This window comes from Eucalyptus grandis, chromosome 6, assembly GCF_016545825.1.
Source record: "Eucalyptus grandis isolate ANBG69807.140 chromosome 6, ASM1654582v1, whole genome shotgun sequence".
Lineage (NCBI taxonomy): Eukaryota > Viridiplantae > Streptophyta > Magnoliopsida > Myrtales > Myrtaceae > Eucalyptus > Eucalyptus grandis.
The window spans coordinates 30,225,418-30,245,303 of NC_052617.1; the positions used below are offsets into that span (position 1 = coordinate 30,225,418).

The window sequence follows — 19,886 nt, forward strand, 5'->3', positions numbered from 1 at the left end:
TACTTTTAACAATTGAGAGTGACCTTTTCATATGATCTAAAAACTTAAATGGACAAAGGAGATAGATATAAAGGCCTCAATCAAAGCATCGTATAAGTCCTCGATAACCTACCCAAGTAATACCCTCCATATCCTATTTATATTTTTCAATCCGGTACTACAATGAACTAATATTGTTTTCAAAGCATACTTTGCACAAGCAAGGAGTCAAGCATAGTTCGCAGCACACCGTGAGCTTTAACATAACTGCAGACTTTATCGTGTTACCATATATATACAGCTCTTTTGTCACGGAAAAATAAATAAATGCGTAATTCCCTTCCCAATAATAGACCATATTTCAAACTGCACTGTTACACAAACTAACACATCAGCATCCTTAGTGATTACCATATAACACAAAAAGTAAATCGTGAAAGTTAGACATAATCAAGCATGCCCCATAGTGAAACTGTCGACTAATAAATTATCCATATATCAGTATTCTCTTCAACTTATTTGTAGAAACATACTTCACCACCTGAGTGGGACATGGTAGAGAGACGCTACAGATGTGGAGCCTGAGCATTTCACCATTTATAGAGGAGAGTCACCGGTATGTGTGCTCAGGAAGTCGTGGAGTCACAAGGACTTCAAGTGGGGTGGCTTTGAGATTCGTCATTCCGATTGCCTCGGCCATGTCAACCTGTTCATCTGCCAATGTTGTAATGTCGAACCCATGCAGAAGAGCAGCAAGCGATAGCGAAATTAGTTGCATGGCCAAATTGATTCCGGGGCACATTCTCCGACCACTCCCGAATGGTAGCAGCTCGAAATTCTGACCTCGGACATCGAAATTTCTGTGGGTGGTCAAGAATCTCTCTGGCCGGAATTCTTGAGGGTCCGACCATATGTGCTGGTCACGATGGATCTTCGAAAAGTTAAAGAGGAGACGAGTGCCCTTTGGGATGTGGTAACCATCCACGGTGCAGTCTTCCGTGGACTCATGCGGGACGCCGAGTGGGGCTGCTGGGTATAAACGCATGGTTTCCTTGATGATGGCTTGGATGTAGACCAAATTCTCGAGGTCCGATTCATTTACTAGTCTTTCTCTACCGATTTGAGTGTCCAGTTCATGTTGGGCCTTCTTTAGAACTTCACGATGGTTGAGCAACAAAGACAAGGCCCACGTCAGAGAGACTGAGGTAGTGTCTGAGCCAGCCAAGACAAGTGCCTACAAAGTAACGGATCGTCGACAACTAGATCGCGAATCTTGATGCATTGGTTACCAAAAACTCAAATAAATAGGTGAAGAGAGACTGCATATATATATATATATATAATATATATATATAAACTATATATTAATTCCATTATTAAGCAATGTGGGATATTTCAACATATTTTCTCATATGTAAGTCAAATTACGAGTAACACGTGGAATTTGATTAATATGGGTGGACACACATACAAAAGGTGCAAAACTTTTTTTTTTTGGGTACATTAATAGGTAGAGGGAGATCACATGTCTATAAAAAGTATACAAACACCATTATCAATTGATGTAAGATATTTCAGCATGAACTATGGATCGGTACTTGTGGACAATCTTTTTAATGTATATGCTAGTGGCCTTCACCATTCATAGAGAATAAAATTATCACATTTATAGGGTAATGACATTATCTCTTTAGTATTTAATTTTAAAAGATCATTGATACATTATACTATCATTTCGAAATACGCAGGAGATACTAACTGATCAAACAGACTAGGCAATGCTTCTTGGTTCATAGTATACCTTAATTTCGAAGAACCTTTTTCTCCTTTTCATGCAACTGCAAATTTTATTAAAGGAAAATGTTTAGACCCCATAGTGTTTGTTATATGCCGCCCTTAAATAGTCGAATCGCATGATATGATTTGTTCCGAGTGCAAGGAAAGAACCTAGCTATTCTATTAACACTGCCATTATTGCATGATCTGATCCTGACGCATGTTATGCTAGATCATATTCAGGCAGGCGAGGAAAAGACCAAGTGTGCTTCCGCGGCAATTTTTGTTCTTATACACGAATATGACAAAATAAACGTGAAGTGAGATTGTTCTTATCTAAATTGAGTTGTCATGTGTCGTCTCGTCGGTTCACGAGAAACTATTCAACAATCTAAATAAGTAGTGATAACCTTTTGCATGATGAATATGTGGGACCTAAGATTGTTTCGGCCATATTTTCTTTACGTTCGGAGGTTTTTTCATGAAAATCCTTTAATATACATCTAAGATGAACAAGATGATAGATATATAATGAATTAAATTTTTTACGATTTCTTTGTTTTTATCTGATAAAAGTCAAATTAAATGTCAAATATATAGATATATAGCAGAGTGTTGTATTTGTACTGTATTTTAACGTGTCAATTATTAGCAGATACATAAAAGATCAGTTTTCCAGACAGCTGCATTAAAATAAGATTAAAATAAAGGCGGAGTACATAAAAGGTTTTTTTTCGTCTAAAAAAACTTGAAAGTGGGAGTTAGTGCAGGTAAAATGCTATTTTTCCTCACGTGTTGTTATAAAATGTCAGCCGACCAATTCTAATGCATTAAGGTACGCACCCTAATTCAAACAAAAACAAACGACCTGCTAGCTAATTAAAGGTTCTATTTTTGCTGCAAAAGCTTTGTGATTTCTTTGATAAACAAGCCATGTTTACCAGGATTGATTTGGTAGTTGGTTAATTTTTCTTAACTATCGAAATAAACCATGGTAGATAATTTCTGTAACTAAAAGGTTGTACGGATTATGCTGTAACGTATAAAAGTATTAATTAAAATCTTTAACATCCCTCCAAGCTGAATGCTATTGTGGTATACTTAAAACCAACATAAAATTTCAAAATTTACCCAAAAAGTTACATAATTAGAAACCAAATTGAGAGTTTTAGAACAAAAATACATTTTAGTAAGGATTTCAAGAGGTGCTTATTTGGAAGCGACTTTATTTCTATTTCTTGTCAATCCAAAATATGATATTATAAATTTGTATGTCAACTAATTTTGTGATAGTTTTTGGTGTTAAAGGGGTTAAAAATTGCAAGTGATGTAATCTGTGTAAAGTTTCTAGTACTGTATCCAAACATGCCCTTAATTGGTTATAGCGTCTGTGAAAAATATTCTGATGCATGTCATGTGATCGTTTAAAGGGGAACAAATTGGTCCTTCCAAACTAGGAAAAAGCTTTAGAGGACACATGGCATGTCATACTCCGGCACTATCTATACAAAACAAATCGTAGACAGATGTATATACATGTTATGTACACAAAATCTATATTGTAAATGTCAGAAATCAAATCTACCAAGTCAAATGCTTTTTTTAATGAAACTCTGGTACTAATTATGCTAGATAAACTTACCATGCATGTTGCTTTAATGAAAGTATCGGCATCGTAGCCTGGAAGCTCTTCGGCAGCATCTACAGTGGAGAGCATCACATCCATGAAATCCTGGTCACTGTCCTTGTTATCACCACGCCTTTTGTTAGTGCTTCTTCTGCTTTTGTGCTCATTTAGCCATCCTTGAACCACACGGTCTAGCTCTTGGGCTGTCTTCTTCATCATCCTCTCGTATCCATCCAAATCCAGCCACCTTAAAATCGGGAATGCGTCGGACACTATGAACCTCCCTGCCAAATCAAAGTAGCTCCTCAAAGCCTCTCGACCCTTCTCGTCTTGTTCGTCCCCATATCGTTTCCCAACTATCATCCTGAACACCACATTTAGAGTAATGTCACCAAACCATCGCTTCATGTCCACCAACACTTTCTCTGGCGCACCACTATAGCTTTCCATACATCGCTTATATAAGTGGGTCATCGATGCTTGTACCTCCGAGTCTCGGACGTGCTTGAGCAATTCCAGCCGGTGACTGGAGAGGAGATCAAGCATGGTAACCTTGCGCACGTAGCGCCAATAAGGGCCATAGGGAGCGAGGCCAAACATGGCATAGTTGTAGGCCATGACTTCAGAGCTGACCGACTTTGGACGACTCGCAAAGGCTCTATCATTCACGGTAAGGCACTGCTTGGCTATTTGCCAATTGCTAACTATCAATGCTCGATGAACGCCTGTCTTGATGGTGAAGATCGGCCCGTACTTGTCAGCCATGCTTGCTAGGATTATATGGGGCGGCACTGGGCCTCCTAAGAGATGGAGATGGCCGATCAAAGGCCATGCGCCGCAAGCTTCTGGCAAGGAGGCTTTTTTGTGGCCGTCGACACTCCTGTCATATTTTGTTCTAATTAATAGCGAACGGAAAAAGTAGATAATGGTTGCGAAGGCAAAGATGCCAAGAAGGGCTGTGGTTGGAAACGAGAAAGAGGACTCCATGTTTGTGAATGAAGGGTTTTGGAGATACATGTAGGATCGAAGCTTAGGAATTTGAGTCTTTCATTGATAGACGGAAGCTACTCTGTTGACCTGTACCGAATAAGGCTCCACCAGTATATTAGCAAGCAGGCAAGGCGCAAAAGATAAATATGGGTTTGACTGCAGATTCGTCGTTGCCCAGTGCCGCAGGACGTGAGCACATAGGTAATAATGAAGAAAATCGAGATATCTGGATGTTTCCATGAGCCTCTGAAAGTCCAAGTCCCCACTAATTGTTTCGAGATATTCATATTTTATGGCGCATCTTGCTTTTCTAGATTTTACTGGGCAATATCATGTAGTGCTCCACATAGTGACAAGGACCGTCGAATGTGCGAGCTAGAAAATCAACACGGAGGATTTTGGTTTTTATCATTATTTTACATGTTCCAAGTTCATGCATACATTGTGTATGTCGTGGAAAAATGCCTATCAAAGATGCATCAATCTAAGAACAAGTAGAAAAAGATGAAAGAAAATCGAAATCACACGAGACGCAAGATTTACGTGAAAAATCCAAAACTGAAAAAATCACGAATAGAGAGAGGGGTTTTACTATCTTTAATAGATAGTACCAGAGTACAATCCAAAAAGTTTTAAAATCACTTGGTGAGCTATGAGATGTAAATATCCAACATGACGATGGAGAAAAACAAAACATGAAATAATATAAAGGGTAGGTTGGAGATGTGTTATTAAATATATATATATTTGTAGTTTCTCTTCAAAAATCCCTTATATAAAAGTGCATGATCTAAACTACCCTTATTTTTTAATTTAAAAGTCAAAACTCAACAGCGTATCCAATTCATTTTTTTTTACCAATAATTGTACTACTTATTGAGATTTGTTTATAAAATTTTTATTATAAAAGATTCGGAAATCTGTTGATTGAGTACTGGACATCCATTTTGAGGATGTCACACTGGAGTTATTCGTACATCGCATATATGTGGTTTATTGATGCTTGGACCTCCGATTCCTGAACGTGCTTGAGCAATTCCAACCGGTGGTTGGAGAGGAGCTCGAGCATGGCGATCTTCTGCATATGGCGCCAATAAGGGCCGTTGGGAGTGAAACCAAACATGGCATAGTTGTAGGCCATGACCTCGGCGCTAACAGACTTGGGTCGAGTGGCGAAGATTCTGTTGTTCACGGTAAGGCACTACTTGGCCTTCTCCCATTTACTAACTATCAAGGCTCGATGAATACCCGTCTCGACAGTGAAGATTGGCCTGTACTTGTCAACCATTTTTCCCGACACTATATGAGGCAGCACTGGGCTTCCTAAGAGATGGAGATGGCCAATCAAAGGCCATGAGCCGCCGGCTTCTGGCAAGGAGGCTTCGTGATGGCTGTTGACCCCTTCTCTGTTATTTTTGGTTCTTATCAGTAGAGAAGCGAGGCAATAGAGAAAGATTGCGTAGGCACAGAACATGCCCGCGAGGGCAGTGGTAGGAAACGGGAAAGAGGATTCCATGTTGGTGAAGGAAGGGAGGGTTTTGGATGTATATAAACATGATCCTGTTCCCATCCACTAGCCCTTTGGGGGTTGACTTTGATGCAGTTGACTGTTGCGCGAGGATATAGGCGTGATTGCAGACTCGTCATTAGACATTGTCCTCTGCTGCAGTAGCCTCTCTTGATATGGTATTTTTAGTAATTGATGACGTAACCAGTTACCGAATAAAGGAGGGAATGACGATATTTGGATGTTCAATCGAGTCTCTGAAACTCCAAATCCTGATAGAATTTTCGGTGAGGCATCATGTTTCGGGATATTAATTTTTTTTTTTTTGGATAACAACACAAATGATTTTCACTATCCCTGAAATTTTAATTTTGTTCAATATAGTTCCTGAACTTTAACTCAACGTGCAATGTGATTTATGAACTTTCAATTTGTTCAGTATAACTATTGGACTTATGATACGTGTTCAACTTAATCTCTGAATTATATGAAAATATTCAATGTAATTATTCTATTACTTCAAGTCAATGGATGACATTGAATATTTTTACATAGTTTCTAGAGACTATATTGCACATTGGGCTACAATTTAAATATCAGATTGAACAAATCACAAATTTAAGGATCACATTGTACATTGAGTCAAAATTCATGGACCACTTGTGTTATTTTTCTTAATTTTTTTTTCCGCAGCATCTTGTTTTTCTAGATTTTTGGCTAGGCTGTATCATTAATTGCTCGGGGGAATTTTTTTTTTTTTTGGGTCAGTCCTACTCTATGCCTACTTTACACTCACTCGCAGACTTGTGCCCTGCCTCTTGCAGGGCGTGGGAGTCGCAACCCACTCTCGAAACTTACGCGTCCCTACCCCCCCCCTGAGAAGGTGGGGATTTGAACCCCTCACTCCCCCTTCCATGTTGGAAGGGTGGCCACTGGGGCGAACCCCCAGTGGTTTCTCGGGGGAATTGTCAAGGACCGTTTTAGGTTATAGCACTGTCAAACTTGCTAGTAATTGAAATTTGTGGGTTTATTCCTCAGCCTTATTTAGAAACAGCTCTTTTTGCCTTAATTTAATAATTAAATTGTTTTGGAATGCCGAGATTTCTTCAATTCATTTCAACTTCTCTTGTCCTATTTGGAAAGAGTTTTTTTTTTTGGTTGTTTTGATAAAGCTAAGGACATTTTTTCCTATAACTTCTTGTCCTTTTCATTAGTCCCCTTAATTGGACAACGTTCTATTATTTTCTTATTGTCGCGACCAATTTTTTCGGGGGTGAACCACCTAGGGTTTGGCTAATGGATTGTTAAGCCTAGACTTAACTCGGGCTCTCCCAAGCCCATACCAATTCGTGACTTAGGTTCAAGTTCTTAACATGCAATTGATTTTCAATTAGGAGTCGCCACTAATCTATTTTTGGTGGGTCGATTAGAAACCCTAGTAAAGTAACGGGAGATTCACTTTACTCCTACGAACCAGAGATTTGGGTACGAGGACTTGATTACGCTAGATTTCTCTAACGCCCTTTCGTTACCATTTCTTTTATTTAAAAAAAAAAGGTTTTGCAGGCAGCTTGAATTGATTTTAAACTAGTTCCATAACATGTGAGGTGTTCATGCAGGTGCGCAAACCGTCAATTTAACACCCAGAAAATAATTAAATAATGCAGGACTTACTTCAAAGCAACGAAAGCATTTGCAGTGTTAAATTAAAATCCATGTCAACAACCCTAAATATGATTTCTAATTAACAAGCAATTACTCAATTTTTGTTTCCTCTTTTTCAATGAAAATATAGTCCATATGCAATGCAATGCTTCTAATCTAATATGAAATGATATGGCCTGGCAACATGTCATAAACTATATGAATAAGTAAAAAAAAACTAATGATTTCTTAATGAACATGCAATAATTAAATATGCAATCTAAATTAACTAGAATGACTTAATTCTAATGACGTGCAATGCAATGCGATGACGTACAAAATTATTTCAACTAAAATGACATGCAACATGCAATTTAATATGCGAGCTATATGTCACACGACATTTATTAAATGACCTAATCTAATGATGGGCAATTTAATTAAATGGACCTAACAACAATCAAGAAATGACGTGCACTTCATGAAACTAATTCTATATGACATTGACATTTTTATTTTCCTAACAAAACATGCAATTTATCTAGGAGAGATTATCTACTTATAATTGATAAACATGCAATCCTAACATGCAATGACAACCCTAAGACTAGGAATATTTTAAAACAAATCTAATCCTAACTCACAGATTTTTTTTGGATTTTTTCCTTTTACGAAAATAAAATTGATTTAAACACCACGGCATCAAATCAAACAAGATAATGTTGATATCCAAAAAATTGGCGAACCATATCTCGCGCATGAGATCGGGTTGACCAACTTTAAAATTAAATCGCAAATCGAATCTCGAGCTTGAGATTGGATTGTCGATTTTTGTAAGGGATTACGAGTCAGATTTTGGGCGCGAAAATCGGACTGTCAATCCCTAGCTTAAGGGACTATTTCATGTTGGAATATCAATAATATATTAAAGAACAATTCCACTAAAACAGAATATTAAAGAAATAATAATAAAAAATATATGTAAAAGAAAAACTACCTAATCTGATTTTTTCTTTTTCTCTTTTTCTGTTTTTTCTTCCTTTCCACACACAGCCGTGAATCTCCAAGGAGAGAGAGTCGTCGGGCCGGCAAGAGGAACTCCGGCAAGGGTGAACCAGCGGTGGCAAGCGGTAAAGAGGTGAATCGGCGGTGGCTTCGCGGACAGGAGCGTCGGATCGCTGGAGGGTCGAGCAAAGGTAGAGGCAGCAGCGACGGGTTCGAGGCTGCTGGCGTCGAGCGGACCACCGGTCTGCAGCAGCCGATCGGTCACGGACCGACGCGGAGGTGCGAGCTACGGGGACGTCGGGCCATCGGACGGGCGTATGGTGGCTCAAGCTCCAGATCTGGAATGGTGCTACGAGCAGGGCAGGTGACGTCGACAGCAGAGACCCGATTGATCGGAAGGTGGAGGCGCGGCGACCAGCTCAGATCTGCAAGTGTCGGGGCTCGGGCGAAGGGCTGCGGGCGGCGTGGCTGTTGCGAGCGAGGCAAACGCGTCGATGCGGCTGATTTGGGGCTCCGGTTTCGGCAGAGCTTCGGTGGGCCGGAGGTTGCGAGGCGGTGCGAACGTAGCGCGGGGGGGACGAATCCGCTGGGGAAGAAGAAACAGTGTTCTTCTTCTCCTCTTTTTAATTCTTTTCTCTCTCTTCCTGTCACTCTCACGTGCTCTCCTTTTTCACTTTTCACCTTTGCTTTTTTTTTCTCTTCCTCCACCAAAAGAAACCCTAGCGAAAAGCCCCCCCATACCTCGTACGCATACGGTCTTTTATAGGGGAAGGAATTGGATTTTTTTAACTTTTCTTCGAATCAGTATCCACAATATTTTTCGTGAAAATCAACTCATACCGATAAAGATTCGAGATTAAGATGAAATTTTTCTCTAAATCCAAATCTTTCAAAACCAAATCGCAATATTCTTTTATCCATCCGCCCTATCCAAAAAAGATTCACATCTCGGAAAAATTTTAAAATATTATATTCCCACGAGATAATTTTTAATTATTAAAAAAACACGGGCTTGGGCCAACCTGCTCGCTTCGTGGGCCTGATCCATCTAATTCGAACTCATCCGCCACCGGTCCATTAAAATGCAAAAACTCAAATAACAAAATAAATACAACCTAAATCTATATGTTATGCAATTAATAAAATTAACCCTTAATTTCCTATGCAATAAATAAATAAACTAAATCACCAAAATTTGGGTGTCAATAGCTGCCCATCTTTGAACGTGAGCTCGTAGAGGTTGCATTCAAAGACAAATTGAAACCTAAAATTTGACTATGCACATGCACTGAATGACTTGATCTTTGATTTTTGATTATTTTTTTTTCCGGAAAATGAATTCCATTTTAAAATGCAATTAATATGATGCATGAAAATGCTAATGCAAATGTATGATGTGAAAGGAAAATACATACCTGCAATTTATTACCAGTCAGTGTGGTAAAGCATCTTGAGGTACATGATAAATCCCCATTTACTCTGTAAGTACCTAATTCTCACTCAGGTTCCTTGAAGAGTGTAACAGGTAATAGATTGAGACATTGAGATTGAGAAGAACATTCACGTCCAAAGTAAAATGTTCAAAGAATTGAGACATCCAGATCCATACTGAGATGCCAAGATTTTTGAACTCAAAATACCTAGATCCAGACTAAGGTATAATGAGAAGGATTGAAAAACATTCACATCTAGAGTGAAATGTTCAACAAAAAGAATTAAGACATCCAGATCCAGACTGAGATGTCAAGAGTTTTGAATTCGAAATACCTAGATCCAGACTAAGGTATAACGAAAAATGTCGAAAAAACATTCACATCTAGAGTGAAATGTTTAGACGAAAATAATTAAGACATCCAGATCCAGACTAAGATGTCGAAATTTTGGAAATCGAAATACCTAGATCCAGACTAGGTATAACATGAAGGATTGAAAAACATTCACATCCATAGTGAAATGTTTGAATGAAAATAATCAAGACATCCGGGCCCAGACTGAGATGTCAAGAGTTTGGGACTCGAAATACCTAGATCCAGACTAAGGAACAAGAAAGATCGAAGAACATTCACATCCAGAGTGAATTGTTCCAACGAAAATAATCAAGACATCCGGGGTGCAGACAGAGATGTCATGATTTTTGAAAGCTCGAAATACCTAGATCCAAACTAAGATATAACGAGGAAAATCGAAGAACATTCACATCCAGAGTGAAATGTTCAATGAAAAGAATAAAGACATCCAAGTCCAGACAAAGATGTCATGATTTTTGAAAACTCGAAATACCTAAATCCAAACTAAGATATAACGAGGAAAATCGAAGAACATTCACATCCAGAGTGAAATGTTCAATGAAAAGAATCAAGACATCTGGGTCCAGACAGAGATGTCATGATTTTTGTACTCGAGATACCTAGATCCAGACTAAGGTATAACGAGGAAAGTTGAAGAACATTCACATCCAGAGTGAAACGTTCAACGAAGAGAATTGAGACATCCAGATCCAAACTGAGATGTCTAATTTTTGGAAAATGGTAAAGAAACTTACCTAGAATATCTTACCTTCAAGGAGGGTAGAGTGATCCAAAGTAGTTGGTGTTACATATCCAGGACCCATACTTTTCTACGGTCGCCTAGCATTGCAACATTGATTATCTGACTAGGACTCGAACCTTTCTTCGATCGCCTGAATCTGAGGAAAACTTCTGGGGGACAACTCCGTCGAGTTGAGTGTCGGTGCATTTGAGAGAGAAATACCTGTACAATGACAAGTATTTAAGGTATGGATGGAGATATACTTACCTGGTATCATCTTTGTTCCTGGGGGAAATGTCTTATGCAAAACATGGTTATAGGAGAAGTAATATGCATTTGTGATCACAAACATGTATTAATTCAAGAGATGTTCATGCGTGATGATTTCCATCAATCTGGCATTTTTATTCCAATCTGAACACATGAATGTCATGAATATGTCAAATGAGGGATTTTTCAGTCTGAAAGGACTTTTCACTTATTCTCATTAAAAGGGTCATTTCATCCTGATCTTGGATGCAGGATTTTTGACAATCACTCTATCTCACTGTCATCATGCCAAACAAGGGTCTTGAGCAATCTCGCAAGTGGTACAACCTTACCAATCTGAGAGGTCTTTAACAGGGACCGTAATGTGAGCTTGGTCAACGGCTTAACAAAGGGGACTCTTTGAGTCGAGGCTATTGAAAAATGAGTGATATTTCACAATCATCTTGGGGTTTACAAATCAAGAAACGTGAGAAATGAAGCAGAAATTATCTTACTCGCACTTCTTCAAGCGATGCTTCCAAACATATGAAATTTTACGTTAATTCAAGTGCCATAATCTGAAGAGACTTTGTAAGGGACGTAACGTAGGCTGGGTTCATGGGTTGAGAAACAAAAAGATGATTAGGCTCAAAAAGTGTTTATGGGGTCAAAGTTGGTGATCATCTCGACATTTCCACCAATTTTCTTCCTCATCGTCAAAGATTTTCTTCACTTCACAACTCCACTAATTGCAACATCTCAACAATTTTTTTTTGGTACCACCTTGTTGGAGATACGACTCACTTCATCAAGTGTTTGATTTTTTTCTTTGAGCATTGGCCTTGCTTTTACCAGGCACACTGCTTTTTCATGCCCCATTTTTGCACTATTTTTTTTTTTTGTTGACAAAGTCTTCATTTTTATCAGCATTGTAAATCATGCTACTTGAGTAGTTTGATCTTTCTTGCCTTGCCCCAGTGTGGGGGATGATCACCAACTGGGTTTAATGTGAAATGAATTCATAGGCTCAAGGGGGCTATGCAATGGATAATAGTGTATAGGATAGAGAAAGAACTGCTCTTCGTCATCCTAAGGCACTTTAAATTATCGTACAAGTCACACTATAAAAGCAATACTCGAAGATTGATGCAAGTACGAGTAAGAAAATTCCTATCATTCATTTTAAATCTTGTCCCAGTATGGGACAAATCTTGACAGAGATAATTTAAAAAGCTCTCCATGTGTGTGGGCTCAAAGGGTTGAACAATGGATATACCTGGAGTGTTTCGGGTAGCAGAAGAAAGTGCCTCTCATCACCTTGGTTGACGTACCCTTTGCGAGATCACCCTTTTCCTCGTGGGCATGGAATTTTTCACACAACTCATTGGGGGTCAGTGTATGGAATAGGGTTTGCCTTTCATCATTCCAAAGTATCCCATTTCACACATTCAATCCATCTCACACAATTCATCAAGGAAGAAAAATGCAAGATGTGCAACAAATTTGAACAATTCAATTCACTGAGGCAATTTACTCATCATAGAAATGCTTGCAGCTCAAAACATTACATGAAAAATTCTATCATGAATAATACTTCTTGACAACATCAGAATTAATTGGAGTAGAAAACTCATGACTACCCATTTATGCTAGGACGGCACCTCCTAAAAGTACCTTCCTTACCACATATAGGCTGTAATTTGGAGCAAACTTGCCCCCAAGATCTTCCACCGAAGAATGATGGCTCTCTTTTACTTGCCCCAAATCTTTTTTCAGTGCAAGTGCGCTATAAACTTGTTGATCACAAGTCAAGTATATGATCATTGAAACTTGATACGCTATTCTCAGATGTCCCTTGTCATAACAAGTTATGAAATTATGCACTGAGACAAGAAGCAAATGAGTTAGATAAACAAACAGGTTTAATCTGCTACAAGTTTTGGGAAAAATGTTTTTTTATTAGCAGTGAAATGCTTTTGTTTTTGAAAAAGTTTTTGGGAAGAAGCATGAAAGAGTCCAGCCCTCAGGATTTCTCCATGGATAATAGTTTCTTTCATGGTTGGATATCATCATTGGACTGGTTTGGAGTACCCCGTCATGCCCTCAAAATAAAACTTGTAATTTCATTGATATTCATCAATCAATTACATTTATTGAATGGAAAATGCGAATTCAAGTCCTAAAAAGAAAGTGAAAAAGAAGAAATTGAAAACAATCGCTAGATAGCGATAATAACTCCTAAAAAGCGATAAAATTCCTAGAAAGCGATAAAAATTCCCGCGCAGGGGAATGTGCAAAAGTAATAAGTTACTCTTGTGGGCCAGGGCCCATTTCTTCCAAAGTTCCTTCATCAATGGCATTCACCCTATCCTCATGCTCAGGTAGAGGATTCTCTTTAACATTCGGTTGAGCGGTACTGAAGGCAAATGCCTTGGTGTCCAGTAAGTTTTGGACCTTATGTTTCAAAGTCAAGCATTCATCAGTCGAATGTCCTACTTCCCCCATATGATACTCGCATTTCTTGGAGGGATCGTAGTTGGAAAATTTTTCAGCATTGGGTCGCTTCGGCTCATAAGACAGCAACCCCTTCTTTTGAAGAACCTTTAAGACTTGGGACAGAGAACCAGGAAGAGGAGTGAATTGCCTCTTAACAAATTGTCGAGGGGCGGACGGTCGGCCTTCGCCTTGTTGATTCTTAGGGACATGAACAACTGGAGGCTTGCTAGATTGCGCATATGTGACATTGACTTCCGTGCTTGGTTCTTTGTCTTTCTTCATGGTGAACCTTTTGCCTTGATTGGTTGGTTCATTGAACCATCCATCTCTTAGCCCAACTTCAATCTGTTCACCCACCGGGATAAGTTGGTTGAAGTTCTCAACGTACGTGCTAGCCATTCGGTTGCGAAACTCAAACGGGAGGGTCTTGACGAACAACTTCATTAGCTCCTTGTCAGCAGGCTCCGGAGTGACTTGAGCGGCCATATTTCTCCACCTCACAGCATACTCCTTGAACGACTTGCTTTTCTTCTTCTTCATCCGCTCAAGATCCTCTCGGGAAGGTGCAATATCCATGTTGAACTTATATTGCTTTAGGAACGCATCAATCACTTCAATCCAGGTGTCGAGAAGGTTTATATTCTTCATTATGTACCAATTCAGTGCAGGCCCAATCAGACTAGCATGGAACGATTGAATCATGAGAGGCTCATTCTTGACATATTGGGCCATGCGTACGTGGTACATCTGCAAATGAGCTTTCGGGCAGGAAGTACCATTGTACTTCTCGAACTCTGGCATCTTAAATTTCTTTGGCATCTTGACTTTCTCATACACTGACAAGTCGAATGGAAGTGAGCTCTGTGATCCTTGCAATTGCTTCACCTTCTCTTCCAGCTTTGTGAAGCGTTCATCTTGCTTCGTCTTAGGAACGTTATCAAGCTTAGCCTTTTCAGCGGTGATCAACGGTGGGTCATCTTCTAGCCCAGGCATGTTGTCGTCAATCGTTTGAACCTTGTTTGCTTGCTTCGGGATAACTACTTCAGGAAGAGTGGGTGCATCCGTTGGATTTGCTTGGAGGAATTGGAGTTGATCTATCACAAGCTATATAGAGGCGAGTACTTGTTGGAGTTGAGTCTCCACAGCGGACATACGATCACGCATTTAAGCTTGATCAGCCATTCTAGCTCTTAATCGAGTGATGATGGGAGAGTGTGAAGGATCCGTTATCACCTAATCTAAATGAACGAAAATATGTAAACACGAGGTGTAAATAGAGAGCCAATCCATGACAACAATCTATTTTTAGTTAAAAAAACTTTACACATGAAAAGGATTTCCTAAAAATGGATTAAGAAAACAAAGACATGGGATGCTCTAGTAAGGACGAAATTTCCTAAACATGAACTAGGAAGAGCCAAGACACGAATTGAAAACAAATTTCCAATTTTTTTTTTTTTTTTTTAAATTTTCCAAATGATTCATTGCATGGCAATTTCTTCATTTCATTCATAATTGACAAATGAATTAAATCAATGATTGATCTAAATTGTCATGGATCAACCAAAAGTATGACAAAGTAAATCACATAGTATAGGGATAGAAGACTTACTTCACAAAGGAAAATTAATGGCAATCACACAGACATGCACATGAGATGTGAGGCTTGATTTCTAGTCTAGACAGGCTTATCAAGGTGGAGCCACAAGGATGATCGGACTAGCCATGGGCTTGTGGACTATGTCAGGTCCTCATGACTCCGGCATGGTTAAAGAGCCGACCCGGGAGATGGGCGACTCGTACCGCGAGCATGCGGTCGGAGTGGTATCCATCTCAACATCATCCTAAATAATCCTGTGCGGCCCAGGTCCGGCGGCAGGTTGTGTGTGTAATAGTGTAGTGCTAGATGCAAGGCATGCACATCAGTTTAAATCAAACAACACTTCGTTCATGAAAATAAACCATACATTTCTACACCTCCCTGCAAAATAAAGGTTAGCAAACACTTCCCCTTATACCTCCCATCCTGCAAAAACATTTAACACTTTAAATGTTAGGGACGTACTTGGAATCCTCACTACCAAACAAAACTTTTTTCAAAAGAAAAGAAAAATTGGCCTAAGTCTACTAAGAGTTTTAACTCAAGATCCCCAGCGGAGTCGCCAAGCTGTCGCGACCAATTTTTTCGGGGGTGAACCACCTAGGGTTTGGCTAATTGATTGTTAAGCCTAGACTTAACTCGGGCTCTCCCAAGCCCATATCAATTCGCGACTTAGGTTCAAGTTCTTAACATGCAATTGATTTTCAATTAGGAGTCGCCACTAATCTATTTTTGGTGGGTCGATTAGAAACCCTAGTAAAGTAACGGAAGATTCACTTTACTCCTACGAACCAGAGATTTGGGTACGGGGACTTGATTACGCTAGATTTCTCTAACGCTCTTTCGGTACCATTTCTTTTATTTAAAAAAAAAAAAGGTTTTGCAAGCAGCTTAAATTGATTTTAAACTAGTTCCTTAACATGTGAGGTGTTCATGCAGGTGCGTAAACCATTAATTTAACACCCAAGAAAATAATTAAATAATGCATGACTTACTTCAAAGCAACGAAAGCATCTGCAGTGTTAAATTAAAATCCATATCAACAACCTTAAATATGGTTTCTAATTAACAAGCAATTACTCAATTTTTGTTTCCTCTTTTTCAATGAAAATATAGTCCATATGCAATGCAATGCTTCTAATCTAATATGAAATGATATGGCCTGTCAACATGTCATAAACTATATGAATAAGTAAAAAAAAAACTAATGATTTCTTAATGAACACGCAATAATTAAATATGCAATCTAAATTAACTAGAATGACTTAATTCTAATGACGTGCAATGCAATGCGATGACGTACAAAATTATTTCAACTAAAATGACATGCAACATGCAATTTAATATGCGAGTTATATGTCACGCGACATTTATTAAATGACATAATCTAATGACGGGCAATTTAATTAAATGCACAACAATCAAGAAATGACGTGCACTTCATAAAACTAATTCTCTATGACATTGACATTTTTATTTTCCTAACAAAACATGCAATTTATCTAGGAGAGATTATCTACCTATAATTGATAAACATGCAATCCTAACATGCAATGACAACCCTAAGACTAGGAATATTTTAAAACAAATCTAATCCTAACTCACAGATTTTTTTGGATTTTTTCCTTTTATGAAAATAAAATTGATTTAAACACCACGGCATCAAATCAAACAAGATAATGTTGATATCCAAAAAATTGGCGAACCATATCTCGCGCATGAGATCGGGTTGACCAACTTTAAAATTAAATCGCAAATCGAATCTCGGGCTTGAGATTGGATTGTCGATTTTTGTAAGGGATTGCGAGTCAGATTTCGGGCGCGAAAATCGGACTGTCAATCCCTAGCTTAAGGGACTATTTTATGTTGGAATATCAATAATATATTAAAGAACAATTCCACTAAAACAGAATATTAAAGAAATAATAATAAAAAATATATGTAAAAGAAAAACTACCTAATCTGATTTTTCTTTTTTTCTTTTCTATTTTTTCTTCCTTTCCACACACAGCCGTGAATCTTCGAGGAGAGAGAGTCGTTGGGCCGGCAAGAGGAACTCGGCAAGGGTGAACCGGCGGCAAGCGGTAAAGAGGTGAATTGGCGGTGGGCGGCGCGCGGAGGTGAATCGGCGGTGGCCCGCGGACGGGAGCGTCGGATCGGCGGGGGTCGAGTAAAGCGAGGCGCGGCGACGGGTTCGGGGCTGCTGCATCGAGCGGACCACCGAGTGCACGCAGCAGCGAGTCACGGACCGGCGCGAAGGTGCGAGCTACGGGGACGTCGGGCCATCAGACGGGCGTATGGTGGCTCAGGCTCCAGATCTGGAATGGTGCTACGAGCAGGGCAGGTGACGTCGACAGCAGAGACCCGATTGATCGGAAGGTGGAGGCGCGGCGGCCAGCTCAGATCTGCAAGTGTCGGGGCTCGGGCGAAGGGCTGTGGGCGGTGCGGCTGTTGCGAGCGAGGCAAACGCGTCGGTGCGGCTGATTTGGGGCTCCGGTTTCGGCAGAGCTTCGGTGGGCCGGAGGTTGCGAGGTAGTGCGAGCGTAGCGCGGGGGGGGACGAATCCGCTGGGAAGAACTCTTTTCTTTCTTTTCTCTCTCTTCTGTCAATCTCACGTCCTCTCCTTTTTCACTTTTCACTTTTGCTTTTTTTTCTCTTCCTCCACCAAAAGAAACCCTAGCGAAAAGCCCCCCCATACCTCGAACACATACGGTCTTTTATAGGGAAGGAATTGGATTTTTTAACTTTTCTTCGAATCAGTATCCACAATATTTTTCGTGAAAATCAACTCATACCGATAAAGATTTGAGATTAAGATGAAATTTTCTCTAAATCCAAATCTTTCAAAACCAAATCGCAATATTCTTTTATCCATCTGCCCTATCAAAAAAAAAATTCACATCTCGGAAAAATTTTAAAATATTATATTCCCACGAGATAATTTTTAATTATTAAAAAAACACAGGATTGGGCCAACTTGCTCGCTTCATGGGCCTGACCCATCTAATTCGAACTCATCCGCCACTGGTCCATTAAAATGCAAAAACTCAAATAACAAAATAAATACAACCTAAATCTATATGTTATGCAATTAATAAAATTAACCCTTAATTTCCTATGCAATAAATAAATAAACTAAATCGCCAAAATTTGGGTGTCAACACTTATTTAGCTAAGTTGTTCTGAAACTGGTAATGAAATCACGTGCATAACAGGAATATTGTTAACAATTATTATCATTACCTGTATTTAAGGAAAAAAAATTCAGTTTCACTACACTGATAATATGTAACTCAAGAAAAACAATATTTTAAAAATGATAATTATTTTTATTTAGATGTTAACAAGTGGCTCCAAGAAAATTGTGGAGCCACTTGTCAAAAAAACCCTGATGGGACTAGGCAAAGTTTTAGTGATGTACAATTATTCGATTTGCCATAAAAAAGAAGAAGCAATAATGCCTAATCCGAGGTGATTAAATTTTATTGTGTTTTGTTAGAACGTTACCCTATGATAATGTCGCCCCAACTTTAAGCATTAGCACCATCCTCTTATAGCGGATCTAGGGTCCATCTTTTGAGGTTCAAGCGCTGGAGCGATACCTAAGCCCCAGTATTCTATTTCCTAGACAGGAGTTGTCGGTATATTAAATTCTTTTATAGGTTGATTTATCTATTTAATCTCAATTTACAAGTCCAACTAAATATCCGTTTAGCTTTCCATAGAGCCAAGCGTGGGGCCTAACTTGGTCGGATGCTTGCCTGGAGTTTGGCCAGCGGCATTGTTCGGCCGGGCGCTCATCGAATTGCAAGTAGCCTTTAGCCATCCCAAGCGTTGCCCTAGTTTTTAAACTGCAACGACGTCTTACGGGTGGCGAGGAGTTATTCCTTGAGAGCTCACATTTCTATATCCACTTATTTTCACATCTTTCCTTCAATTTTGACCAAAATTTAAAGCATACTTTCAACAGTTGAAGGTGACATTTTCCATATGATCTAAAATGTTAAATGGACGAAGGGGAAGATACAATGCTGGAATTTAATTGACGATGAATATCTAAAATATATGCCAGAATTTAATCGACAACGAGATATCTAGAAACTACCGCTATGGTATAGGAAATGATGTAATTAAAAGATAATAAGTTTTGTTATTTTATTCGAGGGGGGGGGGGTGGGGAGGGGGATTCTATGATGCACAAGTACTCGTATTTATAGTATTTATAACGTAATTTCCATAAGCAGTTTCAACCGTGCCTTCTCATCTCCAAGACTTTCAGCTCTATATCTTTAGGTTGCCATGACATTTTACCTCTAGGCAATTACTCCTTCAAGACGTGTTTTGATTCTCTACATATATCTGTCACCACCTTGACTCTTGCCGAAGCTATTATTCCTTTAATTTGGTCTCGCCCCAGTGGCCACCCTTCCAACATGAAAGGGGGAGGTGAGGGGTTCAAATCCCCACCTTTTTGGAGGATGGGG

General features: G+C 39.2%; 1 protein-coding gene across 1 annotated transcript; it reads right to left on the reverse strand.

Annotated features, from left to right (window-relative positions):
• Nucleotides 1-307: 307 nt before the first annotated feature.
• On the reverse strand, nt 308-4,462 carry LOC104449370 (cytochrome P450 CYP82D47). The gene is made up of 2 exons (XM_010063504.2): nt 3,398-4,462; nt 308-1,213 (listed from the first exon to the last, which is right to left on the reverse strand). The coding sequence occupies exons 1-2, from the start codon at nt 4,397-4,399 to the stop codon at nt 590-592; spliced, it is 1,626 nt and encodes a 541-aa protein (XP_010061806.2). The 5' UTR covers nt 4,400-4,462; the 3' UTR covers nt 308-589.
• Nucleotides 4,463-19,886: the final 15,424 nt, after the last annotated feature.

Excerpts from the sequence above, each read along its gene's own strand:
- LOC104449370 (XM_010063504.2), bottom strand. The coding sequence starts at position 4,399 with ATGTATCTCCAAAACCCTTCATTCACAAACATGGAGTCCTCTTTCTCG. Across the intron at positions 1,214-3,397 it reads TCATTAAAGCAACATGCATG|GCACTTGTCTTGGCTGGCTC; the intron begins GTAAGTTTATCT and ends GTTACTTTGTAG.